This window comes from Crinia signifera, chromosome 3 (genome assembly GCF_055691185.1).
Source record: "Crinia signifera chromosome 3, ASM5569118v1, whole genome shotgun sequence".
Lineage (NCBI taxonomy): Eukaryota > Metazoa > Chordata > Amphibia > Anura > Myobatrachidae > Crinia > Crinia signifera.
The window spans coordinates 87,858,474-87,886,216 of NC_139219.1; the positions used below are offsets into that span (position 1 = coordinate 87,858,474).

The window sequence follows — 27,743 nt, forward strand, 5'->3', positions numbered from 1 at the left end:
TTAAACATCATTCCACTTGGGGGGAGGGGAGGGGATGACACAGTTATTAAAATGTACAATACAGTATTTTGTATAGTTGATCTTCTTTCCAACTTTTGTCCCTGCGAGGGTCTCTTCGAACTTGGCATCCACTTCTTTACTCTGTTCTTCTGTAAAAAGACTTTTCCAGTCCCCAATTTCTCCTTAATAATTATACATGGAAAGAGTTACAATGAAATCCGTATATGAGAAATGCCAGTAGCTGCCCTATTGGTGTATTGCACCATAGCATACAAACACATGTCCTTAGAAAATATAGGGAAACATCCCAACCTATATTACAACTTGTATTATGTTTCCACTCCCCAGCTATTATTATGTTGTCCATGCGCACAGAATCTATAACAGGGTGATAGAGGGGCATGGCTCAAAGAGCGCTGTTCTTCTCCCTACAGCGGTGAGAATGGGGCATGGACTTGAGAAAGTGCAGCAATCATAAGTCATGCCCCCTTGCCACAAGATCATGTCTCCATATTTCGGGAGGCACACGCATTTGTCCCGCCAGCACCTGAATCGAAGTTGGGAGGTATGCATTATGTTCCACTCCTATCCCCTACTTTTTTATTCTCCCCTTCCACTACTTGTACTACAGTATGACCCCTTTGCTTTCCCTTTGTACTGTGTTCCCACAGTACACTTACCAACTTGTATTATACTTCCTGTCCCCACATCACTCAATTATATAGGTCCAAGTTCCCCAATTTTGACTGAATAGGAGTCATATCAATAAGTGCTACTTGGGCATATCAGGGACCAGATCCAACCAACAGGATGATTAGGCTGCAGCCTGAGGGAGCATAGCGCCGGCACAATAGATTGCGCTGGGATGGGAGTGCTTCCTGGTGCCTCTGGAATTGAGACCGAGCAAGGTCTTGTAAGATCTCCCCTGAGAACTGTGGGAGCAGCAGTGCCTGCTGGGATTGCCGGCATTAGCAAGGCAGGGACACCGGGAAGAAGAGATCCTCTGAGAGGGAGGTACAGTAAGTGCCAATATGAATTGAGCGAAGGCCTGAGCCTGATTTTTAGCTAAATATGAGCAAAAAAATTGGTAGTGGGAAGGGGAGGGGGCACTTCTGTTTTAGCTTATGGTGGCTGGAACACTTAATCAGGCCTAAGGGGCCCACTGCTGCCCTCTTCCTGTCACCCATTGTTTTTTCATGTCACACTTTGCCTCTCCCTGACTCTCCCTGTTACCCTCTGCCTCTCCTTGTCACCCATTGCCGTGTTACATATTGTGAAATTCGGTTAAGGTGGAGGAGGGAGGCCCAATTTATATTTTTGCACCTGGGCTCACAACTCAGAAGCTCAGCCACTGCCTGGTAGGGTGGAAGATGAGATAAGGTATTTCACACATATGCGGCATGTGAGAAATAGGTTACCTGGATGTAATTAGAAGCTACATAAATTTCATAATAGAGGTCCAGTATTTTTTAAACAGAGAACTGAGATACTTAAGAAAACTACCATGCACTGCAAGCTTAATAACTACACCCAGGAGCAGATTCGAAGTTGTATCTGCTACTTTATGCTAGTGTTAGTAGAGGTTGTTCCATGATGTACATCCTTCTCTCTGAATGTGCTGAAAGGACTGGGATAACATAATTTTGTTTGTTTCTCCAGTATTATAATCCTCAATAACATTAATTTCCAGTCAATTTTTACCACCTCACAGCTCAAAATATTGATTTTAACATTTCACCAATATTGTCCAAAGTCTGCAGCAAGCTGGCAGGTGACACTAAGTGGAAGAGCAGCAACACAAATACACATTAAACCACAGAAGAGCACTTTATACATGTTATGCCACACATTGGAGCCACTTAAGCATGTTACACCACCGAAGTCCCCTTATACACATTACGCCACAAAGCAGTATCCCTTATACATAGTGTAAAAATAAATGTGTGATGTAACTCTGTTTGTGTGCTGGTGCAACATGGTGTAACCCTGTGGGTACTGTAAATGTGTGATGTTACCCTGTGAGTGTGTGCTGCTACATTGTTGTGTAACCCTGCGTTAGTGTGCAGTTCATTGTAACCCTGTGTACTGTATGTGCTCATGCAGTGTAACCCTGTGTGGATGGGTATGTGTGTGTTCTGGTGAAGTGTAGGGAAGGGAAAAAGGAATGTGGATGAGGAGATCTACTATGGTATAATGTGTAAGGGCTTCTGTGATTTAATGTGTATAAGCGGCTCTACTGTACTGCCCCATATATAAGGGGATACTACTATGTGGTGTAACATTTATATGGGATAAAATAGAAAACTATATCATATCCACAATGAATATAAAGAAAGCAGCCTGTACTCATCTTACACACATACACACACAATTACATTATACAGCAACAGCACACCATACATTTCCAACACACATTTTCCAGCACACGTATGGATACACCGCACTGCACCAGTGCACACATAGGATTACACCACATTTCACCAGCTTGAATGCATTGATAAATCCATGAAATAAAACCACATTTTTTTTTTTTATTATTTATGTGTTATGGTGAGTGAGTTTACTATGGTGAGTGCTGAGCTCTCTGTGGTGAGTGCAGGTGTGCACTCCATTCCTAGGAATGGCGAGTGTGGTAGAATATATATGTTTGGGGGTCTTTATATGTTCCGAAGGATGCATCTCCTAATGTTACCAACCTTTTCGGAAGAAAGCACTTCCTTTACTGGCATTGTCCTTCATAGATTGAAAAGTAGTTTTGTTTTGAACGTGCTGGACTTGCTCATCTGTCATAGACAGCCCATAGAAGTCGGCTATTTTCCTTATTTCTGTAGGGAAGTCCTTTAAAACAAAAAACAAATGATTTGAACAAATGAATGAATTATTTCTAGAGGCAATTCCTTAGTTTCTGTCCTGTGCATGCACATATTCGCATATGCACTGCTTCTGCACGGGTGCCTTCCGTGACTTGCATAGTTCCCAGGGTGCTCGCACAGGGGGGGTGTGATGGAGGCAGGCAGAGGGCATTAGCATGCTAATGCCCAGCGCTTCCTGGGTGTACCCATGAAAATGCTGGGGGCACCTGCCTTCCGGGGGTGGGCCGCTGATGTCATAGGATGTCAGCTGCTCACCCAGTTCTCGGTCCTGGATGCTGCAAGTCTAAGTCAGCCCAGACTGACTTAGATTTGCGAGCATGGAAAAAAATCATTCCATGGTCGGCGCTACCCTGTGTATGGATTATTTCTTTATGAAAAAAAACATACGCAAGGCGGTGGGATGTTCGGAGCGCGGCGGCGGGGGTGGGTGGGTTTATATACCCAACGGGCAGTGTTAGAGGTCTCACTAAGCAGCAAACTTTTGTTGCTTAGCGAGCCAACCAGAATGACCCCCTATGTCTTTTATTCAAGATTGACCAACTGCCCAATACATCCTTGTTTACTGTATTTCCAGCGTTACTTGAGACCAATAACTTGCACAAGCTTCTTATATTACCACCATAATAACAACAAAGTGACCCTGAAAATGAAATGACAAAAGATCTGAAATGGTGATAATAAAGGATTGAGGACACAGGCACAGTATGTTGACTTAAAACACGTACACCGGAAAAGAAAGTATGGTGAAATATTTAATATACAATAAGTGAGAACAGAGAGGAGAAAGTGGGTGGAATTTAAAAGGATGAGAGAATAAGAAATTGAGAGATTTGGTAACAAATCTCCATTTTTTCTTTAAAGCGGCAATCATTTACACTTCAAAATCAAACTGGTTTTGCAGTGTAAATGATTAGCGCTTTAAAAAATACTGGAGATTTCTTGCCAAATCGCTCACTTTCTGATTCTCTCATCCTATCCAATTTCACCCAGTTTATTGAAATATCTATGGCCACTGCCTGTACAACATCAATATATATCGGTAAATTTCATCTATCTGCTTTATGTGTGTCACATATTATTGGTAAGGCTTGGTTTGTCACTATTGTTGTATCTATGTTTATTTCTTAGTATCCATGACCAGATACTTAAATATAGCCACAAATTGTATCTGTATTTATAATAAATGGTTTTAACAATCAGGGTGTAGTGTATCTTTTTTTGTATCAATATGAACCTGCTTCCTTTCCAGCAAGAAGGATTTCATGTCTGTGCACTGTTCCTTTCTTGTATTAGATTAATGTATTGTTTTTTTAATCGCAACACCCTAGTTTATTTATTTGGTACTTGTTTCCTAGCACGGCCACAACAATCATGATCGTGGGCATCGTGAGGAAAAATCGGGGGCATCGCGGCCATCGCATGCACTAAAAAATCGGGTGCGATGGTACCGACGCCCGCAGCGAGCCGAGCCCGAAGCGTGGCGAGCGGACGCAGATACCTTCACAGGAAACTCGTCCCTTCGCGGGCTTCACAGGTATCCGCGTCCGCTCGCCACACTATTCTATTCTCAACTCCACGCCGACGTGGATAGTGGGGGTATGAAAAGGTCGGAGGACGCGTACCGCCGTCCCTCGCGGGCTCGCTGCGCTCGTCACGCTTCGGGTTCGCGTTGATCGTGGGGTGGCGTAAACTACTTTTGGGGGGACATTTCACTGTTCAGCTGTGTTTTTTGGGTTTTCAGGCCCATTTACCATTGTTCCCTATGATGATTTGGGTAAATTGAGCCATTTAACATTGATTCCAATGGGAAATCGGGGGCATCGCAGTTAAATTGAGGCATTTAACATTGTTCCCTATGGGGAAATCGGGGGCATCGCGTCTGGACCATTTAAGCCTTTTTTAGCCGCATACGACGCGACCGACGCGATATTGACTTTTTTCAATGCATTTCAATGGGAAAATCGGGGGCATCGCGTCAGTCACGTCGCAGACCACTAAAAATGGCACCCAATGCGTCCTCCGACCTTTTCATACCCCCACTATCCACGTCGGCGTGGAGTTGAGAATAGAATAGTGTGGCGAGCGCAGCGAGCCACCGAGCCCGAAGCGTGGTGAGCGCAGCGAGCCCCGCGAGGGGACGCGGATACCTGTGAAGCCCGCGAAGGGACGCGTTTACCTGTGAAGGTATCCACGTCCGCTCGCCACGCTTCGGGCTCGGTGGCTCGCTGCGCTCGCCACACTATTCTATTCTCAACTCCACGCGACGTGGATAGTGGGGGTATGAAAAGGTCGGAGGACGCGTACCGCTGCGCTCGCCACGCTTCGGGTTCGCGTTGATCGTGGGGTGGCGTCAACTACTTTTGTGGGGACATTTCACTGTTCAGGGGTGTTTTTTGGGTTTTCTGGCCCATTTACCATTGTTCCCTATGATGATTTGGGTAAATTGAGGCTTTTAACATTGTTCCCTATGGGGAAATCGGGGGCATCGCATCTGGACCATTTAAGCCTTTTTTAGCCGCATACGACGCGACCGACGCGATATTGACTTTTTTCAATGCATTTCAATGGGAAAATCGGGGGCATCGCGTCGGTCGCATCGCAGACCACTAAAAATGACACCCAATGCCCGCGATTGTGGCCGTGCTAGGAAACAAGTACCATTTATTTATTTATTAATTAACAGTTTCTTATATAGCGCATCCATAATCCGCAGCGCTTTACAGAGAATATTTGAACATTCACATAGTAGAGAATCAGTATTTTTTCTTAGGCCAAAAGTATCTTATGAAATTAAGAGATAAATATTAAATTAAGTAAATTGTGTATACATGTTATCCTTTAGGTCGGATATGTGGTCAGGGACAAGATTTACTTCTGTATGTCTACCTATTTCAGGATTGGAAGTTACAAATAGAGGTTTTGCCGATTAAATCGACTATAAATTATTCTAATTGGTCCTGCACTGCCAACCCAAGGCACCTCTGCAAGTGTCCCGAAGCACCCCTAGGTGCCATGACATACAGTTTTAGAAACACTTCTAATCAGAAGCTGGAGGACTCACTAGGCTCTGTTTTGTATGCTGGTTCAAAATCCCCCACCTAATCCAAGTGCCGTTATTGATGCTATTTCATATCGGATCTCTATAGAGACACCTAATTCTTTCACGAGTTTTTAAAGATTTCATTCGATCGACATACCGCTCTCCTTGTATACCCCTGAGGAAGTCTATTCGGAGACGAAACGCATTGTGTTCTGTCCTTGCGGGTATCCATCAATTGAATTGAATTGGAATCAAACAGATGTCTTCTCATTTTTAATAAATGTTATTGATTTGTACATCCTTGTATCATTGTTCACCTTAACCTAATAACTGAAGGAGGTGGTACTTTCAACAGCACCCTCTCCCTCTACGCTCCTACTTCTTGTTTCTATTTCATCTCCCACTAACAGGGGAGATTCTGTAGAGGAAGTGCGATCAGTATCAACCCCCTTTATATATATATATATATATATATATATATATATATATATATATATATTTTTTTTTTTATTAATAATATATTGGTGCATTTAAATGAATACATTGATGGCAGTGGGCAGCAGAAAAATATAAACATTGGTGGCCAGGGTGGCGGGGACAGCAGGGTGTTTAGCTGGGCAGGGAGCAGTGCTGTCTGCTCCGTGTTGAGCAGGGCGGGGCGAGCCGGGGCAGCGCGGCGCGGACCAGCTGGGTGAGTATGACAGGCGAAGGGGGGGGGGGGCAGGTGGAGGCAGCGGGGCGGTCCGCAGGGCTGAAAGTGGCTAATCTTTCAGCCCGGCAGGCATACACACACGGCGATGATGGATGAAAAACCATCCATCATCGTGGTAAAACCAGCAGATGAACCACTTTCCAAGCAATGATGCGCATCATCGCTAGTAGGCAATCTCACATACACACTAGGCGATTTCAGCCGAAAATCGCTCAAACCGGCTGTTCTGACCGATTTTCAGCTGAAAATCGTCAAGTTTGTATGGGCCTTTAGTGGCCATAGATTATTTAAATACACTTTCTCTTCTCTATTCTCACTTACTGTATTTTAAATATTTCACCTATTTAATCATTAAACTAAAGGTTATATTTTATCATGATTATAGGATCCTCAGTGCACCCACAATAGTGCTTACCTTTTCTTGTGTGGTTGTTTTAGGCCTATAGTATGTTCTATACCTCTTTCACACTGCACAAATAACCCGGGACAACCGAGGTCACTGTCCGGTGTGAAAGGGCCTTTTGAAAAATACCGGGTCCAGCAACCTAGCAATCCAACCCGGGTAAAAAGAAGGATTTTACTCGTGTCAGACCCGGGTTGCTGGGCAGTGTGAACGGGTAACCCTGGTCGAGCGACCCTGTTCACTTCTATGGAGGAGGCAGCAGCTTTACCTTAGTGCTGCATCCTCACCGACATGATGCACCGCAGCTCTGCCCAGCCCACCAGATGACATCAGCAATCTGGCAATAAGTCTGTAGCGCAAATGCCTGGTCGAACCCGGGACGGACACGTGTCCATATCCCAGGTGTGCCCCGTCATTTGAGATGTGAAAGCAGCAAGAGTAGTGGGTAACACTTTTGTGTAACCATTTGAGTTCAACAGAGGAATAATGAAAATCACTCTTCTGAGTAAAATATATAAATATATATGGGATAAGAGGATCTTCATCTAACATATTTTGAGGCTGTCGTGGGGTTCTTTTGACAGTATGTAGACTGCTCAATGACATCAACAGCAAACCTAAGCTAATAAATATTATGCTCAAATCATGAAATCATTTATTATGCTTAGTAGTGTTGTAGAAAATACATACTGTGCCGTATAGAAGACACTCACCGTTTTCAGATCTTCATATGTAAGTACAAGTATATTCCCATCGTCTATATGTTTCTCCAAGCTAAGCACATGATCAAAATATGACCCATAAATGACTGTAATAGGGGAAACATGAAAACGTGCATTAATATTGGATTGAACAGATAACACTGGTCAACAACAATTTAGTCCCAATGGTTTTGATGTGTATTCTAATGGTGCCCATACACTAGAGTGATATTGCATACAATCCTTTGATTGCGACCGCATCTGTGCAATCAATCAAAGGATTATATGCATGTTGAATGTGTCACATGATGTGATACGCAGGCACACCGGTCGAATGTCACGTTGATATATATCAGAGGGATGCCCAGTGCTTTAAATAGTTTTTTTAAATTCTGGCACCACCGATGACCCTACCATCCCCCAGCGTTCCTGCACAGTGCTGCGCTCTAACAACACCTGGCACCAGCCCTCACCCAGTATCGGATGTGGCATCGCAGATGGCATTGGTTGCTGGAAAAAAGCGCTTTGGGCACCATAAGATGCCATAAGATGCAATCAAATGCGATGGGACATCGCATTGAGATGTTGCATTGCATCTGATCGCATATGTGTATGAGCACCATAAGTAGTGTTTGATGCCTTCAGATCATTAACTTAATACAACTGTCGACATGGACCCCCAATTAGTGTAACGCGTACACTCGCATGGCCCATTTTGCCCGCCATGCTTCAGACTCGGTGCCTCGATTTGCTCAGCACACTAATACATTCTTTCTCTATGCTGATATGGATGGTGAAGTAAGAACAAACCGTTTTTTAAAATAAAATATGAAAAACTCAGTTGTCGACCTTATCATGCATCTACCTTTTTCATGTTGACCTTTTGACACCATTGCCTTTTGAACGTGTCAACCGATTGCATTTCTACTTTTCTCATGTCGACATTTTGACCCTACTGCATGTCAAACTTTTTGGAGTAGATCTATTGACTGTCTATCTAGACACTGTAGATCTATAAACCGGAACCAGCATGCAGCCATGATCTATTAAAACATTCCAAAGGTGCTCAATGCTTCTAACTGCATGTAAAATAGCTATGCCAACTTACAAAGGGAAAATCCTGGTTTTAGAATGAATGAATTGGGCCACTGTAGTTGTGCCCCATATGTATACACAGTATATGTATAATAACATAGGGTATCAGTGATTACCCTTAGCACATACTTATTATTATTATTCTTTATAACTTACTGTTTCCACTTATAAAATCTTGGAAAAACAAGTCCCAAGAGCTGTATGAAGGAAGCACAGAATTGTTGTTAGAGAAATGGTAAGACGACACCGCTGTGTCCTTTGGGTTCCGAAGAATCACCAAGATCTGAAACGAGAGAGATAACAGACACTCAGTACAGTAGGATTCATTGTAATTTGTGGTTGGATTAGACTAGTGGTGGATTTTACCTATGAACTTCAGCCACCAGTAAAATCAGCCACCCTGCTCAGTGTCAGTGAAGAAAGATGCAGTATGTGACACTGTACTGGCAACAATGTGACTGGCAGTGACTTGGAAATCACCCACAGTAAAGGCAGTCCCATTGGGAGGTGTTTCCTCCATCTGGGACTGCCAGACTGGTCATCGATAAGAGCTGGCTTCCTGCCTTATCTTGCAGCTCTAGCTGGCTTCTATGGGCTGCAGCTGAGGCAGTCTATAAAAGCCAGGCCTTTTTGCATGCGCAGTTGTGGTACTACACTCCTGTGGTACCCCTTTTTGTGTATTTTAGATTGCAGCTGCAGCTAATGCTACCTATGGAGCCTGTTAGCCATTCACTGCAATGGTTAAAATCAGTGGCGGCACCTATGTTTTTGGTCTCTGGCCACAGCTGCCGTGGGGGTACCGAAATGCAGGCAACTCCCCCCCTTGTCGCCGCTGCCTATCCTCCTGGTCCCCACAGAGTTCCAGGCACCTGTGTGCACCCCAGGACCCCATCCCTGTATATCTTATGATGACAGGACCTGGGAATGGCGCATGCGCAGTACAAACCTCTGTACTGCGCATGCGGCCGGCTTTTATGGGCTGCTTCGGCAACAGCCCATAGAAGGAAATCATGGTCCTGGCGCCTGTAGAATACAAATGACAGGCACGGGGACCAGCGCGTGTGCAGTACCGTTGTAGGTACTGCGCATGTGCAATCTTGGATTTTGATCGGCAGCCCGCAGAATGGCATTCCGGAGGCAGGGAAACACCTCCCAATGGGACTTCCATCGTGACTAGCAGGTCGGACTTCCAGTAGGAAGTCACTGCCAGTCACAGTGAAGCCAGTGCAGTCTCACAGACTGCATCTTGCTTCACTACAGCGCATACCTCCCAACATGACCCATTTCAGGAGGGACAAAATGCTCTGCTCCTGGACTTCCTTGCCAGTGGCAGTTGCAGAGGTGTGACTGTACCATTGTCCAAAGTTCAAATAGGGGAGCCACACAGTGAGTCCCAGACTGTGGTGTTTGGGGTGGCAGTTGGTGGGGCTCCCCTATCTGAATTTTAGACTGTGCTGCAGCCCTGCAACTCTGCAACTGCCACTGGCATGGAAGAAAAAAATAAATAGAGATAGTAGTAGTAGTAGTAGTAGTACGTTTGGTACTCTTTACCTAGAAGGGCGCCAGCGATTGAAATCGCGGTCGTCGTGGGTAAAAATCGCGGTCATCGCGGGCATCGCGGGCATCGCGGGTAAATCGGGATGGCCGCGATGCCCGCGATGACCGCGATCACCGCGATTTTCCCATAGGGAACAATGTTAAAACGGCAGATTGACCGCGATTTTACTGTTAAATGCCTCAATGGACCCGATTTGGGGCCAAATAGGCCAAATTAACCCTTAAATGTCCCCCCAAATTTTTAACGCCACCCCACGATCCACGCCAACCCGAAGCGTGGCGAGCGCAGCGAGCCCGCGAGGGGCGGCGGTACGCGTCCTCCGACCTTTTCATGCCCTACTATCCACTAGGGCGTGGTGTGAGAATAGAATAGTGTGGCGAGCGCAGCGAGCCACCGAGCCCGAAGCGTGGCGAGCGCAGCGAGCCCCGCGAGGGGACGCGGATACCTTCACAGGTAGACGCGTCCCCTCGCGGGCTTCACAGGTGTCCGCCTCGCCACGGACACCTGTGAAGCCCGCGAGGGGACGCGCATAACTGTGAAGGTATCCGCGTCCCCTCGCGGGGCTCGCTGCGCTCGCCACGCTTCGGGCTCGGTGGCTCGCTGCGCTCGCCACACTATTATATTCTCACACCACGCCCTAGTGGATAGTAGGGCATGAAAAGGTCGGAGGACGCGTACCGCCGCCCCTCGCGGGCTCGCTGCGCTCGCCACGCTTCGGGTTGGCGTGGATCGTGGGGTGGCGTTAAAAATTTGGGGGGACATTTAAGGGTTAATGGGCTCTGTGGCCCATTTAACATTGATTCCTATGGCCAAATCGGGTGGATTGAGCCATTTAACAGTAAAATCGGGTCCATCGCGCCTTTTAACATTGATTCCTATGGGAAATCGGGAGCATCGCGTCGCGGGCATCGCGGGTACATTTATGGCCGGCCGCGACGCGACCGACACGATTTCCATGTTTAACATTGGTTTCAATGGGAAATCGCGGGCATCGCGTCGGTCGCGTCGCGGCCATACATAAATGTACCCGCGATGCCCGCGACGGGCGCCCTTCTAGGTAAAGAGTACCGTACGTTTATTTATAAGGCGCCACAAAGTGTCCGCAGCACCGTACATAGCAAACAAAAAACAAATTACAAGGTAACGTACAGGGTGTGTTGAAAAATACAGTATAAATAGGGGTATAGCTGGTAGAACTAAAATCAGCATCAGTTCAGAAGTAGGTGTCAAAATTGTCGAGGAGACTGAGGATGAAGTAGAGGAAGGAAAGAACAGGACAGGAGCACAGGTGAGGTAAAGAGGTAGGGTGAGTACGTGAGGCAGGAGGACCCTACTCATAAGAATTAACATACTAAAAGGAGGTGGGTGGACGAACGAAAAGCAATAGGAAAGTAGGAACGGATGGGAACGGAGGCAGGATAGGAGGATCAAAAGAGGTTAGGAGGAGGGATAGGCTAGTCGAAAAAAGTGGGTTTTGAGGGAGCGCTTGAAGGAGGTAAGGGAATCAGAAAGCCTGATGGGTGGTGGGAGGTTGTTCCAGTGCAGGGGGGCACGGGAGTGGGAGGAGGTGATTAGGTGAGAGGTCAGTCGGCGGTCAGCGATGGAGCGAAGAGGATGGGAGGGAGTGTGGATAGAGATCAGTGAAGAGAGGTAAGGAGCGGTGGAGGAGGAGAGAGCCTTGTAGGTGGTGGTGAGGAGTTTAAAGAGAACTCGGAAGGGAATGGGGAGCCAGTGAAGAGATAGACAGAGGGGGGAGGCAGAGGTAGAGCGGCGGGAGAGGAAGATGAGCCTAGCAGCAGCGTTAAGAATGGATTGGAGAGGTGCAAGGCGAGAGGTAGCCCAGAGAGAAGGATGTTGCAGTAGTCAAGGCGGGAGATGACAAGAGAGTGAATGAGATTTTTGGTCGCGTCAGTGGAGAGGAATGGTCTGATGCGTGAGATGTTGCGTAGGTGAAAGCGGCATGACTGTGAGAAAGCACGAATGTGGGGGGTGAAAGAGAGGGAGGAGTCAATGATGACACCGAGGCAGAGCGTTTGGTCGGTGGAGGTGATCTCTGTTTAACCAATGCTGATGGAGATAGTGGGAGAAGAGGGGATGTTCGGGGGATGGAAGATTAGAAGTTCAGTTTAAGCCATGTTTAGTTTCAGGAAGCGTTGGGTCATCCAGGCTGAAATGGCCGTGAGGCATTCCGAGACCTTGGACAGGAGTGATGGGGATAGGTCGGGGGAGGAGAGATAGATTAGGGTACATAGGGGGAGGGGCCCTAAACTGCACACCCTGGACATATGAGGTGCTACCTGCTGAGACTTGTAGTGCAGCAAGCAGGAGGAGGAGTTTGCAGGTGCACACTAAATATATATGCTAGACCTTTTAATATCTTGCTATATTGCATTTGACGATATGATGCCATGGAGCAGCCCAGCAACAGCAGCCCAAAGAGCCCTGCGCCCCAAACACAGTCCCACAGACCAACACTCAGCATATATGTATAGTAGGACTTACCCTCATAGTGCCAAGCTGAGGTGTGCAGTCTTGAATGTTGGGACTCCAACCTAATTAAAATCAATTTGGGACAGGTGGGTGGGGTGCAAGTTAAGGAGGAAGGCGTCTCTAGTTCCTTCCAGTGTGTATGAATACACAATATATAGTACATAGGGGGAGGGGCCCTAAACTGCACACCCTGGACATATGAGGTGCTACCTGCTGAGACTTGTAGTGCAGCAAGCAGGAGGAGGAGTTTGCAGGTGCACACTAAATATATATGCTAGACCTTTTAATATCTTGCTATATTGCATTAGATTAGGGTATTATCAGCATAAAGGTGGTAATGAAAACCATAGGAGCTGATGAGGGTGCCCAGAGAGGTGGTGTAGAGGAAGAAGAGGAGAGGGCCAAGGACTGACCCTTGGGGAACACCGACTGGCTGCGGGGTAGTAGGAGAGGAGGAGCTCGGAGTGGAGACGGAGAAGGAGCGTTCGGAGAGGTATGAGGTGAACCAGGAGAAGACAGTGCCAGTGATGCCAAAGGAGCGGAGGGTGTTGAGCAGGAGAGGGTGGTCAACAGTGTCAAAGGCAGCCAACAGATCAAGCTGGATGAGGATAGAGAAGAGGCCTTTGGATTTAGCCGATAGTAGATCGTTAGTGACTTTGGTCAGGGCAGTTTCAGTTGAATGTAAAGGGCGGAACCCAGATTGGAGGGGGTCTAGAAGGGAGTTGGCAGTAAGGTGGCTTAGGAGATGATTATAGGTCAGACGTTCTAGGAGCTTGGAGGCAAAAGGGAGGAGGGAGATGGGCAGTGTTCCCTCTAAGCTGTGCGCACGTGCACGCGCACACAACTCGCCGAGCGTGCGCACAGACATTACAACAGAGCGCACAAAGCAGCAGTGGTCCCTTTTTGCAGTTGTGGACTCAATGAATGTGTGTTTCACCCATTAACTACATTGTGTGCTGTGTTTTGAATGTTTAAATGTTTAATATCATTTTGAAGTAAAGTTAACACAAATGCTGAATGTCATTTTCCAGTTATATATAAGTGACGCACACAAATTTTAATTTCCTTCCAGAGTTGCACAACCAAAATCTTTTGCTGCACACAGACTTCGTAAAATTAGAGGGAACATTGGGCCTGTAGTTGGATGGAGAGTTGGGGTCCAGATTTGTTTTTTAGAGAATTGGGGAGACAAGAGCGTGTTTCAAGGAGGAAGGGAAGATCCCAGAGGATCCCAGAGATAGCGCTAGGAACAAATATTAATATTATTGATAATAAAAGCCAGTCAACGAAATTGTGGATTATAATTATTATAACATTTATAGTTAATTAAATAAATATACATAAAAATCATATTACATTTAATAATACATTTAATGAGTATAAAAATATGTACCGGCCGATACAGCGGAAAAAAACATAAATATTAAAAATGTGAATAAAAAGAAAAATATATAAATAATATTGTTTTTGGAAAAAGTGCAAAGAAAGAAAAAATTCTAAAATATATAGGCGTTTCCCCACCTTCATCAATCGGTGGCTTTTTCAAAGATCAAGGACACTTGATCTTTGAAAAAGCCACCGATAGATGAAGGCAGGGAAACGCGTCAATTCCTGATTACCCTACCATCCACGTAACGCCGGCTGGCACATGGGACTCTGGACTGTGAACCACGGTATGGTCTCTAAAGTATCCAGGTACTCTGGCTTGTAATTGCTCACTGCAGCCATTATTCAAGTTTTGCCTGTCCTGACTATGATATTTCAGCCACTGGATCAGAGGAATACTTGTCTAAACAGACCACTGAGTCTGTTTTATTGACATCCATATAGAGTGTACTAAACTCCAACTGAAGTGTGCACACTGAGCCAATGACAAATATTGGATCACTACCTAATAAGTCATTTCTTATCAGTGGACTATCAATCAGGCGAGCCCTTAAGCTTAAAACAAAAGAAGGATAAATTTCAAGTAATGCTAATTGCACAACGAAACCCAAACAACACCGAGTACCTCAACTAGTTACTACACAGGTTGAGTATCCGTTATCCAAATTATTCCAAAAACTTGTCTCCAAAATGCACTTTTATTTTTTATGTTTTGATAAAAACCTACTGGGTACATCTGTAATTGGCACTACTGGGGACATGATATGTAACTGGCACTAAATATGTGCAAGAAAATGATTGCTTGGCATTCAAATTCAGTACCTGAGGTAGTCCACAAACTTTGTTTCACCTTTTAAAACCTTGTTTCATGCACAAATAAAATATATCTGTGTGGTTTTCATGTGTTGTGTTTGTACAACTTAAATGCAAGATACCTCAAAATACATCATTCAAATATAAAAATATTCTAAAATACGTAATAATCCGTTATCCAAAATTCTTCTGGTTCCGAGCATTTTGGATAAGGGATACTCAACCTGTATATATAAAAATACCTTTTTGAGGTGAAGTACCGCCAGTGACCCCTAGAGGCCAACCGTGGACCAAATTACTACTTAACAAAAGTGAACTCAGAATGATATGTGTCAAACTTGCTGGATATGGACAGAGGGAACTGTGAAGACAGAGACTGGCGGTAGGAGCAGATAGAGACTAAGCCGTCATTTTGACGGACTTTTAACTAGTATAAATATGATTATCATTGTCAATAAAGATTAAAAACGGTCATCATAAGAGATTGTGGTTTCCTTTATTTTGCACAAATAACTAACCATTTATATTAAAATTATACATGCAAGAGTAGAACTAGTTATAGAAAAGCAGGTACTATACCTTGGTCTTTCCAAGAAAAGATTTAGGGATATTATTATAATCCAGATGTGACGCTATGACCCGCGGTGACGGTTGTTGTGCCAGGCGCTTAAGAGAAAAATAGACAAAAATAATACAGTACATATTTTTGACCAACATAGTACATAGTTATTAGAATGCATTGGGAAAGGTAGACTTGGACCCAGTGCAGAGAAGAAGCAATGCTTAGTGGCTTTGTCACTGTATAAGATCATGCAACAGCATGCGGACCAGGTACAGTACATTAAGCAGGTCAGAAAAGAGAAGTGGTAGGAAAGCAGAAGGAAAGATGTACACAGGAGGTGTTGCTGCATCCAGAAATCGATGCTCTTAGGCCATGCGCACAATGCTAATGTTATATCCACCAAAACCAACCCCCTCCCCCTGCCCTTGCTGGTTCTGGCAGAGGCATATTTAGACCTCATGGAGTCCTGAGCAAGATACCAGTTTGGGGCCCTTTTCCCTCAAATAAACCATAGCATTATTTTTTTATGCTGATTGTAGTACAGTCTACTGATAAATGCACAGCTGCGTACAAATTTGAATCAGGCTCTGGAACTTACGGTCAACAGCATGCATGTGGGTAGGGAACGTACTCTCGGTATCGGTCAAACCCAGATTCATTGGTCAATGGTGTAGCATGAGTTGTGAGTACAGAAAATGTGTCTTCACTATTCTAGAAAGTATTTGGTTTTATGCACGGTGATTTGAGGCTGTGTGGAACTCTGTAGTGAGTGTTGCAATTAAGGACTCCGCAGTCTCATTCTGAGCTTTTGTGCCCTACGTATTCATGATTGAGCTGTTGTTGCTACTACATATTTCCAGTTCAAATTACAGTAAACTGCTTCCCATCTGCCTGGCAGCGGGTCCGGCGGTGCCGGTGAAGCGGCTGCAAATCAGCAAGTAAATGAGAGGCAGCCCAGTGGTGGGACTTGGGATGTTATGGGCCTGTGGGTGCTTATCATATTCCGCGGGTGCTTGGGCCCTTAAGCAGCCATGGAATCAGCACCTACAGTATGCACTGAGTCAATGAGAAACTTGATTCACTTAAAGCGTTATTGCTTGGCTCCCATATGAGCCATGATTAATATACCAAAGCCTTCCTCGAGAATTGCACTACATAATAGTAAAAATTGCTCAAAAGTTCGTCCAGCCATTTTAGAGATTAGTGTATTCAGACAGACATGTTTCAAGGACTTTCATTTATACTATGTAAGGATGTTTGAATATGGAGATAGTCTTGCTGTATGTGTGATTTTATGCACCTGTTAGCAGGGAGGATGGCTAAAATGGCCAAACATAGTACGCCAAACTGGTGGTCACATACATTTGGCCAAGCATTGTATGTATTTTGCAGTGTATGCAATTAAGAGCAGAGGAAAAAGTTGTGTACTGCTATTAACAAAAGGTGCAAAATATATCCCAAATTTTACATTTTATACAAACCTCATATTTATCTCCTTTTCCAAAATTAAATTCAAGCATACCAAGTCCAACTGTGGGCTCCTTATTATGAACTGCAAGCAGCATTTCATGAAGTATCTTTACTGCCCAGGTTGTTCCTAGAATACAAGCAATTAAGTGATTATGTAGATTAATTACTAATTTACGGAGTAAAAGTAACTTCACATTTTGAAATATATTTTTCATTAAAGTATATATATATATATATATATGCAGAAAAGGTACAGAGGGAAGCGCTTCTTAGTGCAACAACGTTTTTTATTTTAAAAGGCAGACTGCCAATTGATAAAAGATTACATAAATTACATATGCTCGTACCCCACTATTCATCAGTGTGGGCTTGAGTACCCCATGATATGTATAACAACCAAAGACACGTCACCGTTGGAGTACACAGCTGGGGAACCGCGCTGGTCAAGATACACCGGATGGATGATTTTTACCAGGATCTTTTCAACGGCAGCAGCTCTCCCTCTCCCGATCAGTGTCAGTGCTGGGTGTAGGTTCTTGCGTCAGGTGAGGCACGCCCAAACGCGTTTCGTCGTCATGGACTTCGTCAGTGGGCTGTCTCACCAGACGCACGGCTCACAGTTATACATCTCCCTTCATTAGGAATTACAGTCAGCTGTTCGCCACAGGATTTGCTCATCAAGATACTGTACTTAATTGCTTTCCAATCATTGTTACAACAATACATCCACATTACACAAGAAGACACATACAAAAGGAAACATAAATTTACATATACACAGAATGTAAAAACAAACAAATCCCTAATTAGTATGCATCGTGGTCAGAACTAGTGAATCTCAATCCACACTTACTGTATATTAGAGGACAGTCGGCATATTACTGCGGAATGATTTTGCTCTTGTTCCTTCATCTCAATAATAGAGGAATTATACCTGAAGGCACAGGGATAGGGGATAAACAGTAAAAGTTAATTAGAACATTTTGATCATGAAAAACTTGGTCTATCAGATATTAGTATCCAACCGGGCATAGAAGTTAGATGAGGTTCATAGATTTTTTTTAAAAAGAGAATTTTACATGTACATTTAAACATATTTTCATGAACATATAAATGAAGCCGCAGCTATAGTTGTGACAGTGTATTTTTATATAGACTCTTTTTTAAAAAAGATGATGTAATCCCGCAAAAAAGCCCATATATTGGCATAATGCGGACCTTAGCGACACTATAATGCATATAATCCTTATATATATATAGACATATTCCTGATCTTTAAAGCGGTCCCTATTTGCACCCCTAGCACAATGGAATGAGTAAACTTCTCTACCATTGCCCCGTCAGCACAGGGAGTGGGAGAATGCAACATCACTACCTCAATTGATGTGGCCAGACTACTATTTTTCTGGTTACCCGATAAATACACATTAGACCCAGACAACTCTTAGTAAGTCTGCCATCCAATGTGGGACAGAGTGGGGAGCAGGGCGAGTGGGGGGAGCTCTTACTGTTTTCATTGGATCCAATTACCCCTATTTACCTGTTTCTCACAGTCAACATACACAGAAAGGTTGACACAGTTTTTTTACACAGTTTTTAGCTGAAATTTGTCCCTTCATAGAAATATGTTTACAGCTTCATATTATTAGCACTTATTAGATTGTATCAAGTTAATTCAACCACCAGATTTTATACAGTATATCTTTTGTCTGTGTCACATATTATTGATATAAGGGGTAATTTCACAATTTTCGTTTAAACCATTAGGAATAATCGTATCAAGGGTCAGGATCCACTGTGTCTCCCTCCTTGTCAGTTGTTTATCCCTATCTCCACCTCTTTTGTCTTGTGGTACTACTTCTATACCTTTAAATCTCAGACCATTTATGTCACCATTATGGTGTTCTAAAAAATGTCTTGGTATGCTGTGATTCAAAATTTTGTTTGTAATGTTTCGTGTATGTTCTAATATCCTTAGCTTTAGGGTACGCTTCGTCTTTCCTATGTAAATATAGCCACAGAAAAAGAGTCTATATAAAAATACACTGTCACAACTATAGCTGCGGCTTCATTTATATGTTCATGAAAATATGTTTAAATGTACATGTAAAATTCTCTTTTTAAAAAAAATCTATGAACCTCATCTAACTTCTATGCCCGGTTGGATACTAATATCTGATAGACCAAGTTTTTTTTCAGACTGTCATGATCAAAATGTTCTAATTAACTTTTACCGTTTATCCCCTATCCCTGTGCCTTCAGGTATAATTCCTCTATTATTGAGATGAAGGAACAAGAGCAAAATCATTCCGCAGTAATATGCCGACTGTCCTCTAATATAAGTGTGGATTGAGATTCACTAGTTCTGACCACGATGCATACTAATTAGGGATTTGTTTGTTTTTACATTCTGTGTATATGTAAATTTATGTTTCCTTTTGTATGTGTCTTCTTGTGTAATGTGGATGTATTGTTGTAACAATGATTGGAAAGCAATTAAGTATCTTGATGAGCAAATCCTGTGGCGAACAGCTGAATGTAATTCCTAATGAAGGGAGATGTATAACTGTGAGCCGTGCGTCTGGTGAGACAGCCCACTGACGAAGTCCATGACGACGAAACGCGTTTGGGCGTGCCTCAACTGACGCAAGAACCTACACCCAGCACTGACACTGATCGGGAGAGGGAGAGCTGCTGCCGTTGAAAAGATCCTGGTAAAAATCATCCATCCGGTGTATCTTGACCAGCGCGGTTCCCCAGCTGTGTACTCCGACGGTGACGTGTCTTTGGTTGTTATACATATCATGTGGTACTCAAGCCCACACTGATGAATAGTGGGGTACGAGCATATGTAATTTATGTAATCTTTTATCAATTGGCAGTCTGCCTTTTAAAATAAAAAACGTTGTTGCACTAAGAAGCGCTTCCCTCTGTACCTTTTCTGCAGATTGTTTTAATCCCTTTGGATCCAGGGATTCCCCATGAGCTGGAAGCTGCGGTTCTAAATAAGAATCTAGTGCCCCTTTACAGACCCGGAGAAAGGACTGTGAACTGTGACTAGACCCTAACACTCAGGTATAGTGTTTTTTTAGAAAGACTTTGAAACCTAAAAAAAACCAGCGCACCTCCCTTCTCCAATTATATATATATATATATATATATATATATATATATATATAAAAAATAAACATCATCTTCAATCTTAGTGATCACTAACTTTATTAAATTATAATTTGGGATTTTAAAACGGTGATTAATTGTTAGAGCATATGGAGTAAAAGTAAAGCAAGAGCCTGAATATTTTTTTTATTGCTTATTCTTGCACACAATCCTTTTCTGTATGACCCCACATTATTTCTCTAAACTTTTGGAACAGCAAGGGGTGCCAAGTTTATCACTAGCTTTGGTAAACTTTAGGTCCATTGCGTTAGGGTTGGGCATTATGAGGCTTATGAGGCTTTAAAAGAAAAAGCCCTTTTGGAGGGCAGAACACGTTAGGGTTATCCAGCTACCTGGTTCAATACATATTTGCCACAGACCCTTTGGACGTTTGCCATCGACTGCCACGATATTGTCATTCATCTGCACGGACTGCTGTACTTCCAAAGCTCACCTTCCATCGCCTCCTGGAGCCTCGTGGAGAACGCCGTTAGGAGCAGGCACACATGGGTGACAGACACGGTGCCTTAATACAGGACCGCCATCGCCGGCAGCGTAAGTGAGAGATATGCTATCACCATCAAGGTCCTCCCGTCAGTTTTCATCAGACGGGACACTCCGTCACTCCACTGACATACCGTGTAGGACTCCATCACACGGCAGCACAGGTGAAGTATGTGCATACCATGCCCTGACTTATTCAGCATTTAATATCCAACTTTCAAAAGTGGTCAACTTATTCCCTATACAACTTTTGTGCCGCGGCTCGGCATCATTACGGATATTATTCTGGCAAACATTCATCGTCACTATTAGTGAGTTTAAATTAATTTTACAGGCAAAAAAATTTAAAGTTGTATAAATCATTGAATATCACATTTTTTATATATATTCTATATGTTTTATAAATATTGCTCTTAAAGTGTACACATATATTGTTTGTTTATTATTATTTTATATTTTTTCATTAATAGGTGGCCGCCTAATTTATAAGTATTTTTATGTCTAAAATAAATTGTATATGAATTCTACTCTTTGAAACAGTCTCCATTCTTATTGCTGTGCATGAGTTTTCCTCTATGGTGTATCAAATTTTGATTTGTATACATTAGTGCAGTTTCCACATTTCCTTTTGGGCAATTTGTATCTAATAGGAATCCCTGTACTGACAGTGTGGAGAAAGCTATGCACTAGGCTGGGAATCTCTTTTGTGCCATACCCACTCACTCCCATCTTTCATAAACCCCTCTTTCTTCCTGGGACATTTGCCGGGTGGCGTTCTTATGTAGTGAGACGGGTCTTCAAGTCCTTGTTGACTATGTGCAGATACGTGCATCCTTGTATGGGACTCTTGGTTTTAATTGCAGGATCACAATTTTGCTCTTTTGAGGAGATTTATAGGTCTACCTATGCCATTGACCTTGCCATTGTCGACCTTCCAACCCTGTCGAACTTAGCCACATCTACCTATTTAATGTGTCAACCTAAGTCATGTCGTCCTTTAGCAGTCGACCCAATGCATGTCGACCTAATGACCCATACCCCCTAGCATACCTAGGACACCCACAACAGCCTTGCATTAACTGATAATTCCATATATTCAATTACTACATCTATATATATTTATGCAAATGTGGCATTGGGGGAATTCAATAAACCACAGTAAATTGCCATGGTTAATTAAACAACTACCCCAGGGCTATTCAATTAGCCCAGAAGTTCTGCAGCACTTACCGTATTGGGATTTGTTTTGGCCCCACTGAGGCCCCAAAACAAAATCCCAGATAAATGCCATATTTTTGTAAGCTCAGTCATGAAAACACATAGGGATTTTTTTTACAAGAAAAAAAACTGGCTTTAATTGATCTGCCCTAAAAAGATATTGTGCAAAAACGCTTAATAAAGCCTATTTTTTTTCTCACAATAAATAAACACGCATAATTAAATCCCCCCTATTTATGTATAAAACAAGAGACAAACTTACACATTTTAGGACTTGCCACTCTAGGCATTTAAATACTTAATGGAGTAAAACTTTTGTGGGCCCCATAGGTTTGTAACACAAATATACATATGGGTCTATGGATCTAATTCAGCATGGATCGCTAGAAAGGAAGAACAACCACCTGATGCATTTTCAGATCCATTTTCAAAACCAAACCATCCAACAGTTTTTTTTCCATCTAAATAAGTCTGGAGCTTTCACTAAGCTGCTAAAGAACCAGGCCGCAAGTGGTCATCAATGACATCATAGACCCACCCAAAAAACACCTGGTCACAGTTCGATTGACAGATACGGACGCTAGGTCGACAGCATGAAGGTCAACATACATTAAGCTGATCACTAATGGTCGTTGACAGGGCTTAGGTTGACAGGCCTAAGGCAGACAGGGTCGGAAGGTAGACACAAGCATTGGGTTGACAAGGGGAAAGTCGACAGTCAGAAGGTCAACATGAATTTTCCAGCTTTTTTGTCGACATGGACACCGTATCAGTGTACCGGGTCCCCTCGCATGACTCGCTGCACTCACCATGCTTCAGGCACACTATTCTATTCTCCCTCCACGCCCCAGTGGATGGTGGGGTATGAAATACCGTACCACCTGTTTTTGAAAAATAAATGTTAATGAAATCGCATCGCATCGCATGGGCCATTTTAGTGCGATGCGATGAGATTTTTTTTCATGTAATTTATTCACTGCTCTGTATGCCCCAGGGATAGCATCACACCTCCCGCAAAATCTCATGCGATCGCATTCGTTTTTATAGGGTGTGCGATGCCATTACATTAGCTATACAATAATATCATTGTATGACATACAATGATCTTTTACGCACCCCCCCCCCCCACTATCCATGCCACGCCACGCCGAAGTGTGGCGAGCGCAGCAAGCCCCGCGAGGGGCGGCGGTACGCATCCTCCAACGTTTTCATAACCCCACTATCCACGTCAGCGTGGAGTTTATTTTATATAGCGAGCACAGCGAGCCACTGAGCCCAAAGCGTGGCTAGCGCAACGAGCCCCGCAAGGGGTCGCGGATGTATTCTTCGGCCCCTCGCAGGGTTCGCTGCGCTCGCCACGCTTTGGGCTCGGTGGCTCGCTGCGCTCGCCACACTGTATAAAATCAACTCCACGCCGACATGGATAGTGGGGGTATGAAAAAGTCGGAGGACGCATTCCGCCGCCCCTCGCGGGGCTCGCTGCGCTTGCCACGCTTCGGGATTGCGATTTTGCGGGAGGTACGTGCGATTTTGCGGGAGGTGCGATGTGATCCCCTGGGGCACACAGAGCAGTGAATAAATTACATTAAAATATCGCATCGCAAGGCACGAAAATGGCCCATGCTATGCGATGCGATTTCCCTATGCAGAATAGCCCACTAAGCAATTAGCTTAGTGGGCGTCGTGCTAGGAAACAAGTACCGTTAAAACTCATGTCGATCTTCTGACTGTCGACCTTCCTATTGTCGACCTAATGCTTGTGTTGACCTTCTGATCCTGTCAACCCTAGGAATGTTGGCCTATTTCATGAGTTAACATAAGCCCTGTCGACCTTTAGTGATCATCCTAATGTATGTTGACCTACATTCTGTTGAGCAGCGATCGTATCCATCAATTAAACTGCGAATTTTATGCATGATATTTAATCGCCAATTGCGACCCTTCATGTGCAATGCAAGTGATGCACATGTGCAGTCATTCAATGATTGAATGGATTGCAAATTCTCTAATTAGAGATTTCACGCTGATTTAGGCCCATATTTGCCTACTTTTGAAAACTAATTTCAGGGAGATTATTGTGGGTAGTAAAATTTCACAAGGCACCCCATTGAGGGGGTGTGTCTATGTCCCCTATGCAATAAACTCCAAATGCAAATTAACAATACTTGCCTACTTTTGAAAAATCATTTCATTTCCGTTTTTCCACCAAAAATTTAACATGCTGCATAATGTGGGTAAGGTGAAATCAGGGAGATTGCTAGACTCTTCCGGGAGAGAGGGAGATTGCTACAGTTTCAGGGAGTCTCCTGCAGAATGCAGGAGGGAAGGCAACTAAGATTAGTCCCTATGATGGAGAAAGTAGGACATCTTTAACTGGGGGTCCCAGAGCACATAGGCGCCGATTCCGTGGGTGCTCTGGGGCCTGAGCACCCACAGAAAATCTTAAGCACCCACCAGCACCAGGCCCGCCCGCGCTGGTGGCTGGCCGCACAGCCAGCCCACCCATATTGATGTGACGCGCTGGCGTCACACCGCGCTCCCCCTCCCTCTCCCCCGCCCTGTGCTGCCCTCCTCCCGAGTCCGTACAGGGCTGGCGTCTAGGCTGAGGGAGCTGCTGCGCGCAGCTCCTCTCATCATCTCCCTTCCCATGGGGCTTAGCAGCAGATCCGGGGCTGGACGCCGCCGGAGGCAGAGCTGGGCTGGCTGGAGGAAGAGATGGGCTGGCTGGAGGAAGAGACGGGCTGGCTGGAGGAAGCTGGGCTGAACGGAGGCAGAGGCAGGCTGGGTAGAGACATCCTCCTGACTGACAGCTGGTCTGAATAGCGGCTGGTGGTGGAGGAGCGCGGGCATCTTTAATCCTGGAGGGGTGAGCTTAAAGTACATGTCGGCTGTGTGTACTGTAGTGTATGTATATTGTGTGAGTCTTTATGCTGCAGCTGTGTGTATGGATGTGTGCACCTGCTGTGTGTATGTATGCTAAAGTTTGTTTGTGCATGTGTGTGTCTCCTGTGTGTGTGTGTGCAGGGAAGGCCCTAGGGGCGGCAACGTCCTTTACTATTGGTGTCCAGGACAACCTCTGCAAACCAGGGAGGAGCAGTACTGAAGAGGCTCTCTCCCTGTGATTACGCCGCCCCCCCCCCCCCCCCCCCCCCCCCCGGCGGTACCTTGCGGGGATCGGTGCTGCGCTGGGTCCCTTTGGCGGATGTGAGGTCAGCAGCGAGGTCCCTGCGGCGGATGGGAATTGGGAACTACTAGTCCCCATCCGCCGCAGGGACCTCGCTGCGGACTTCACATCCACTGCAGGGACCGGGTGCCTATAACACATTGCCGTAATGTATGCATGACAGCGGCAGTGTGTGTAGTATGTATGCATGACAGCGGCAGTGTGTGTAGTATGTATGAATGACAGCGGCAGTGTGTGTAGTATGTATGTGTGGCAGTGTGTGTAGTATATATGTATGCATGACAGCGTCAGTGTGTGTAGTATGTATGCATGACAGCGTCAGTGTGTGTAGCATGTATGTATGACAACGGCAGTGTGTGTAGTATGTATGTATGTATGACAGCAGCAGTGTGTAGTATATATGTATGACAGCGGCAGTGTGTGCAGTATTTATGACAGCGGCAGTGTGTGTAGTACGTATGTATGAATGACAGCGGCAGTGTGTGTAGTATATGTGTATGACAGTGGCAGTGTGTGTAGTACGTATGTATGAATGACAGCGGCAGTGTGTGTAGTATATGTGTATGACAGTGGCAGTGTGTGTAGTATGTATGACAGTGGCAGTGTGTGTAGTATAGATGAATGACAGCGTCAGTGTGTGTAGTATGTATGTATGACAGCGGCAGTGTGTGTAGTATGTATGAATGAGAGTATCAGTATGTGCAGTATGTATGACTGCGTCAGTGTGTGTAGTATGTATGTATGACAGCGTCAGTGTGTAGTATGTATGTATGACAGCGCCAGTGTGTGTAGTATGTATGCATGACAGCGCCAGTGTGTGTAGTATGTATGCATGACAGCGCCAGTGTGTGTAGTATGTATGCATGACAGCGCCAGTGTGTGTAGTATGTATGTATGAATGACAGCGGCAGTGTGTGTAGTATGTATGCATGACAGTGGCAGTGTGTGTAGTATGTATGTATGAATGACAGCGGCAGTGTGTGTAGTATGTATGCATGACAGCGGCAAGTGTGTGTACTATGTATGCATGACAGCATCAGTGTGTGTAGTATGTATGCATGACAGCGGCAGTGTGTGTGTAGTATGTATGAATGACAGCGCCAGTGTGTGTAGTATGTATGAATGATAGCGCCAGTGTGTGTAGTATCTGTGGTAGAAGATGGTGCTATCTGTGTCCTGGGCCGAGGGGATGTAAAATGGAGGTAGATTTTACCTCCATTTTACATTTTAATTTGATTGCTCTGCATCAGATGAAAACATTCCAAAGTGCACTAGTGGATGGGGCCTTTACACTTGAAGAGACCCCCTCCCACCACATAACAGAATTTAGCATTATTCGTTGTGCTATAATGTGAATTTTTGCTCAATCAGGGTGCCATAACTTGAATTTTGGATCATTTTGTGTGGCATAATGTGAATTTTGACTCATTCCATGGGATTTTTGGCTTATTCTATGTGGCATAATATGAACTTTAGCACATTCAGTGTGGCATAATGTGACTTTTGGCTCAATCTGTGCGGCATAATATGTAAGGGGCAAGTATAAGGGGCCTACTATTGTGTTGCATGATGTGTAAAAGGGGTATATGGTGTGCTACAATACATTAAAGGCACACTCTTTTGAGTGACCACACCTTCTATTGCTGGAGTGCGCCCCTCGAATATTTGCTGGAAGTGTTAAGTGGTGCCCCAGCTGATATAATTGCCCACCCATGGTATGTACATGTATAAAATGTCATTAACCAGCATGTTATTTTTGGTGTCTAACCACTAAAGCTTGATGGTATTTAGGGGGCACCAACAAAAATCTTGCCTGCGGCATTAAATTGGATAAGTAATTGTAAAAAGTAAGTAAGTAAAAGTATACAAATTGTAAGTATACTGTGTATACAGTATATGCTACTGTATACAGTATGTGTGTATGTATGTACAGGTGTACAGTATGTATATTCACCAACTACCAGTAGGCAACATGATGTGAGTTTTATTATTAAGATAAATCTCTTTGGAGTGCTGGCTACTTTTGTCACTGAATAGAATATATATATATATATATGTGTGTGTACGGTAGGGATACACTCAGGGTAACCCTCTCCCCCAATCCCCCTAACCCTTCTCCCCACGCAGCTTGAACCTATCCCTCCCCTCTAGAGCCTGAATCTAACCCCCACACCCCACCGCCTAAACCAAACACCCCCACATCGCATCATAACCTTGGTATTATTTTGTGGCCACGCCCCTTCCCCGTGAAGCCACTCCCCTATATTTTTGGCTTGAGCACCCACCAGCAAAAACATAAATCGGCACCTATGCCAGAGCACCCCTGCACTTACAGTATGGTAGTTACACCGTATAATGCTTTCCCCCACTTACCACATTTGGGATAAGTCACAATCAGCACATCATCTTCTCTGGCTTCAAAAGACTCTATTTTCTGAAATGTGGCCTCATTGCAGCGACCAGTTGGGTACAGAATCCCCTTATAAGTAAACAGTAGTTCCCCTGGAGACATCTTGCTGGCTTCTTTAACCGCAAGGAGTTCCTCCTTCTGTGTATTATCCTGTGTTTCAGACAT

The 27,743-nt window shown here is 44.4% G+C and overlaps 1 protein-coding gene across 1 annotated transcript; it reads right to left on the minus strand.

Moving 5' to 3' along the window:
* On the minus strand, positions 1-27,743 carry LOC146062885 (sulfotransferase 6B1-like). The gene is made up of 7 exons (XM_083174891.1): positions 27,542-27,743; positions 17,115-17,230; positions 15,651-15,737; positions 8,981-9,107; positions 7,742-7,836; positions 2,697-2,838; positions 1-182 (listed from the first exon to the last, which is right to left on the minus strand). Exons 1-7 carry the CDS (start codon positions 27,741-27,743, stop codon positions 1-3), a joined length of 951 nt encoding a protein of 316 aa, XP_083031017.1.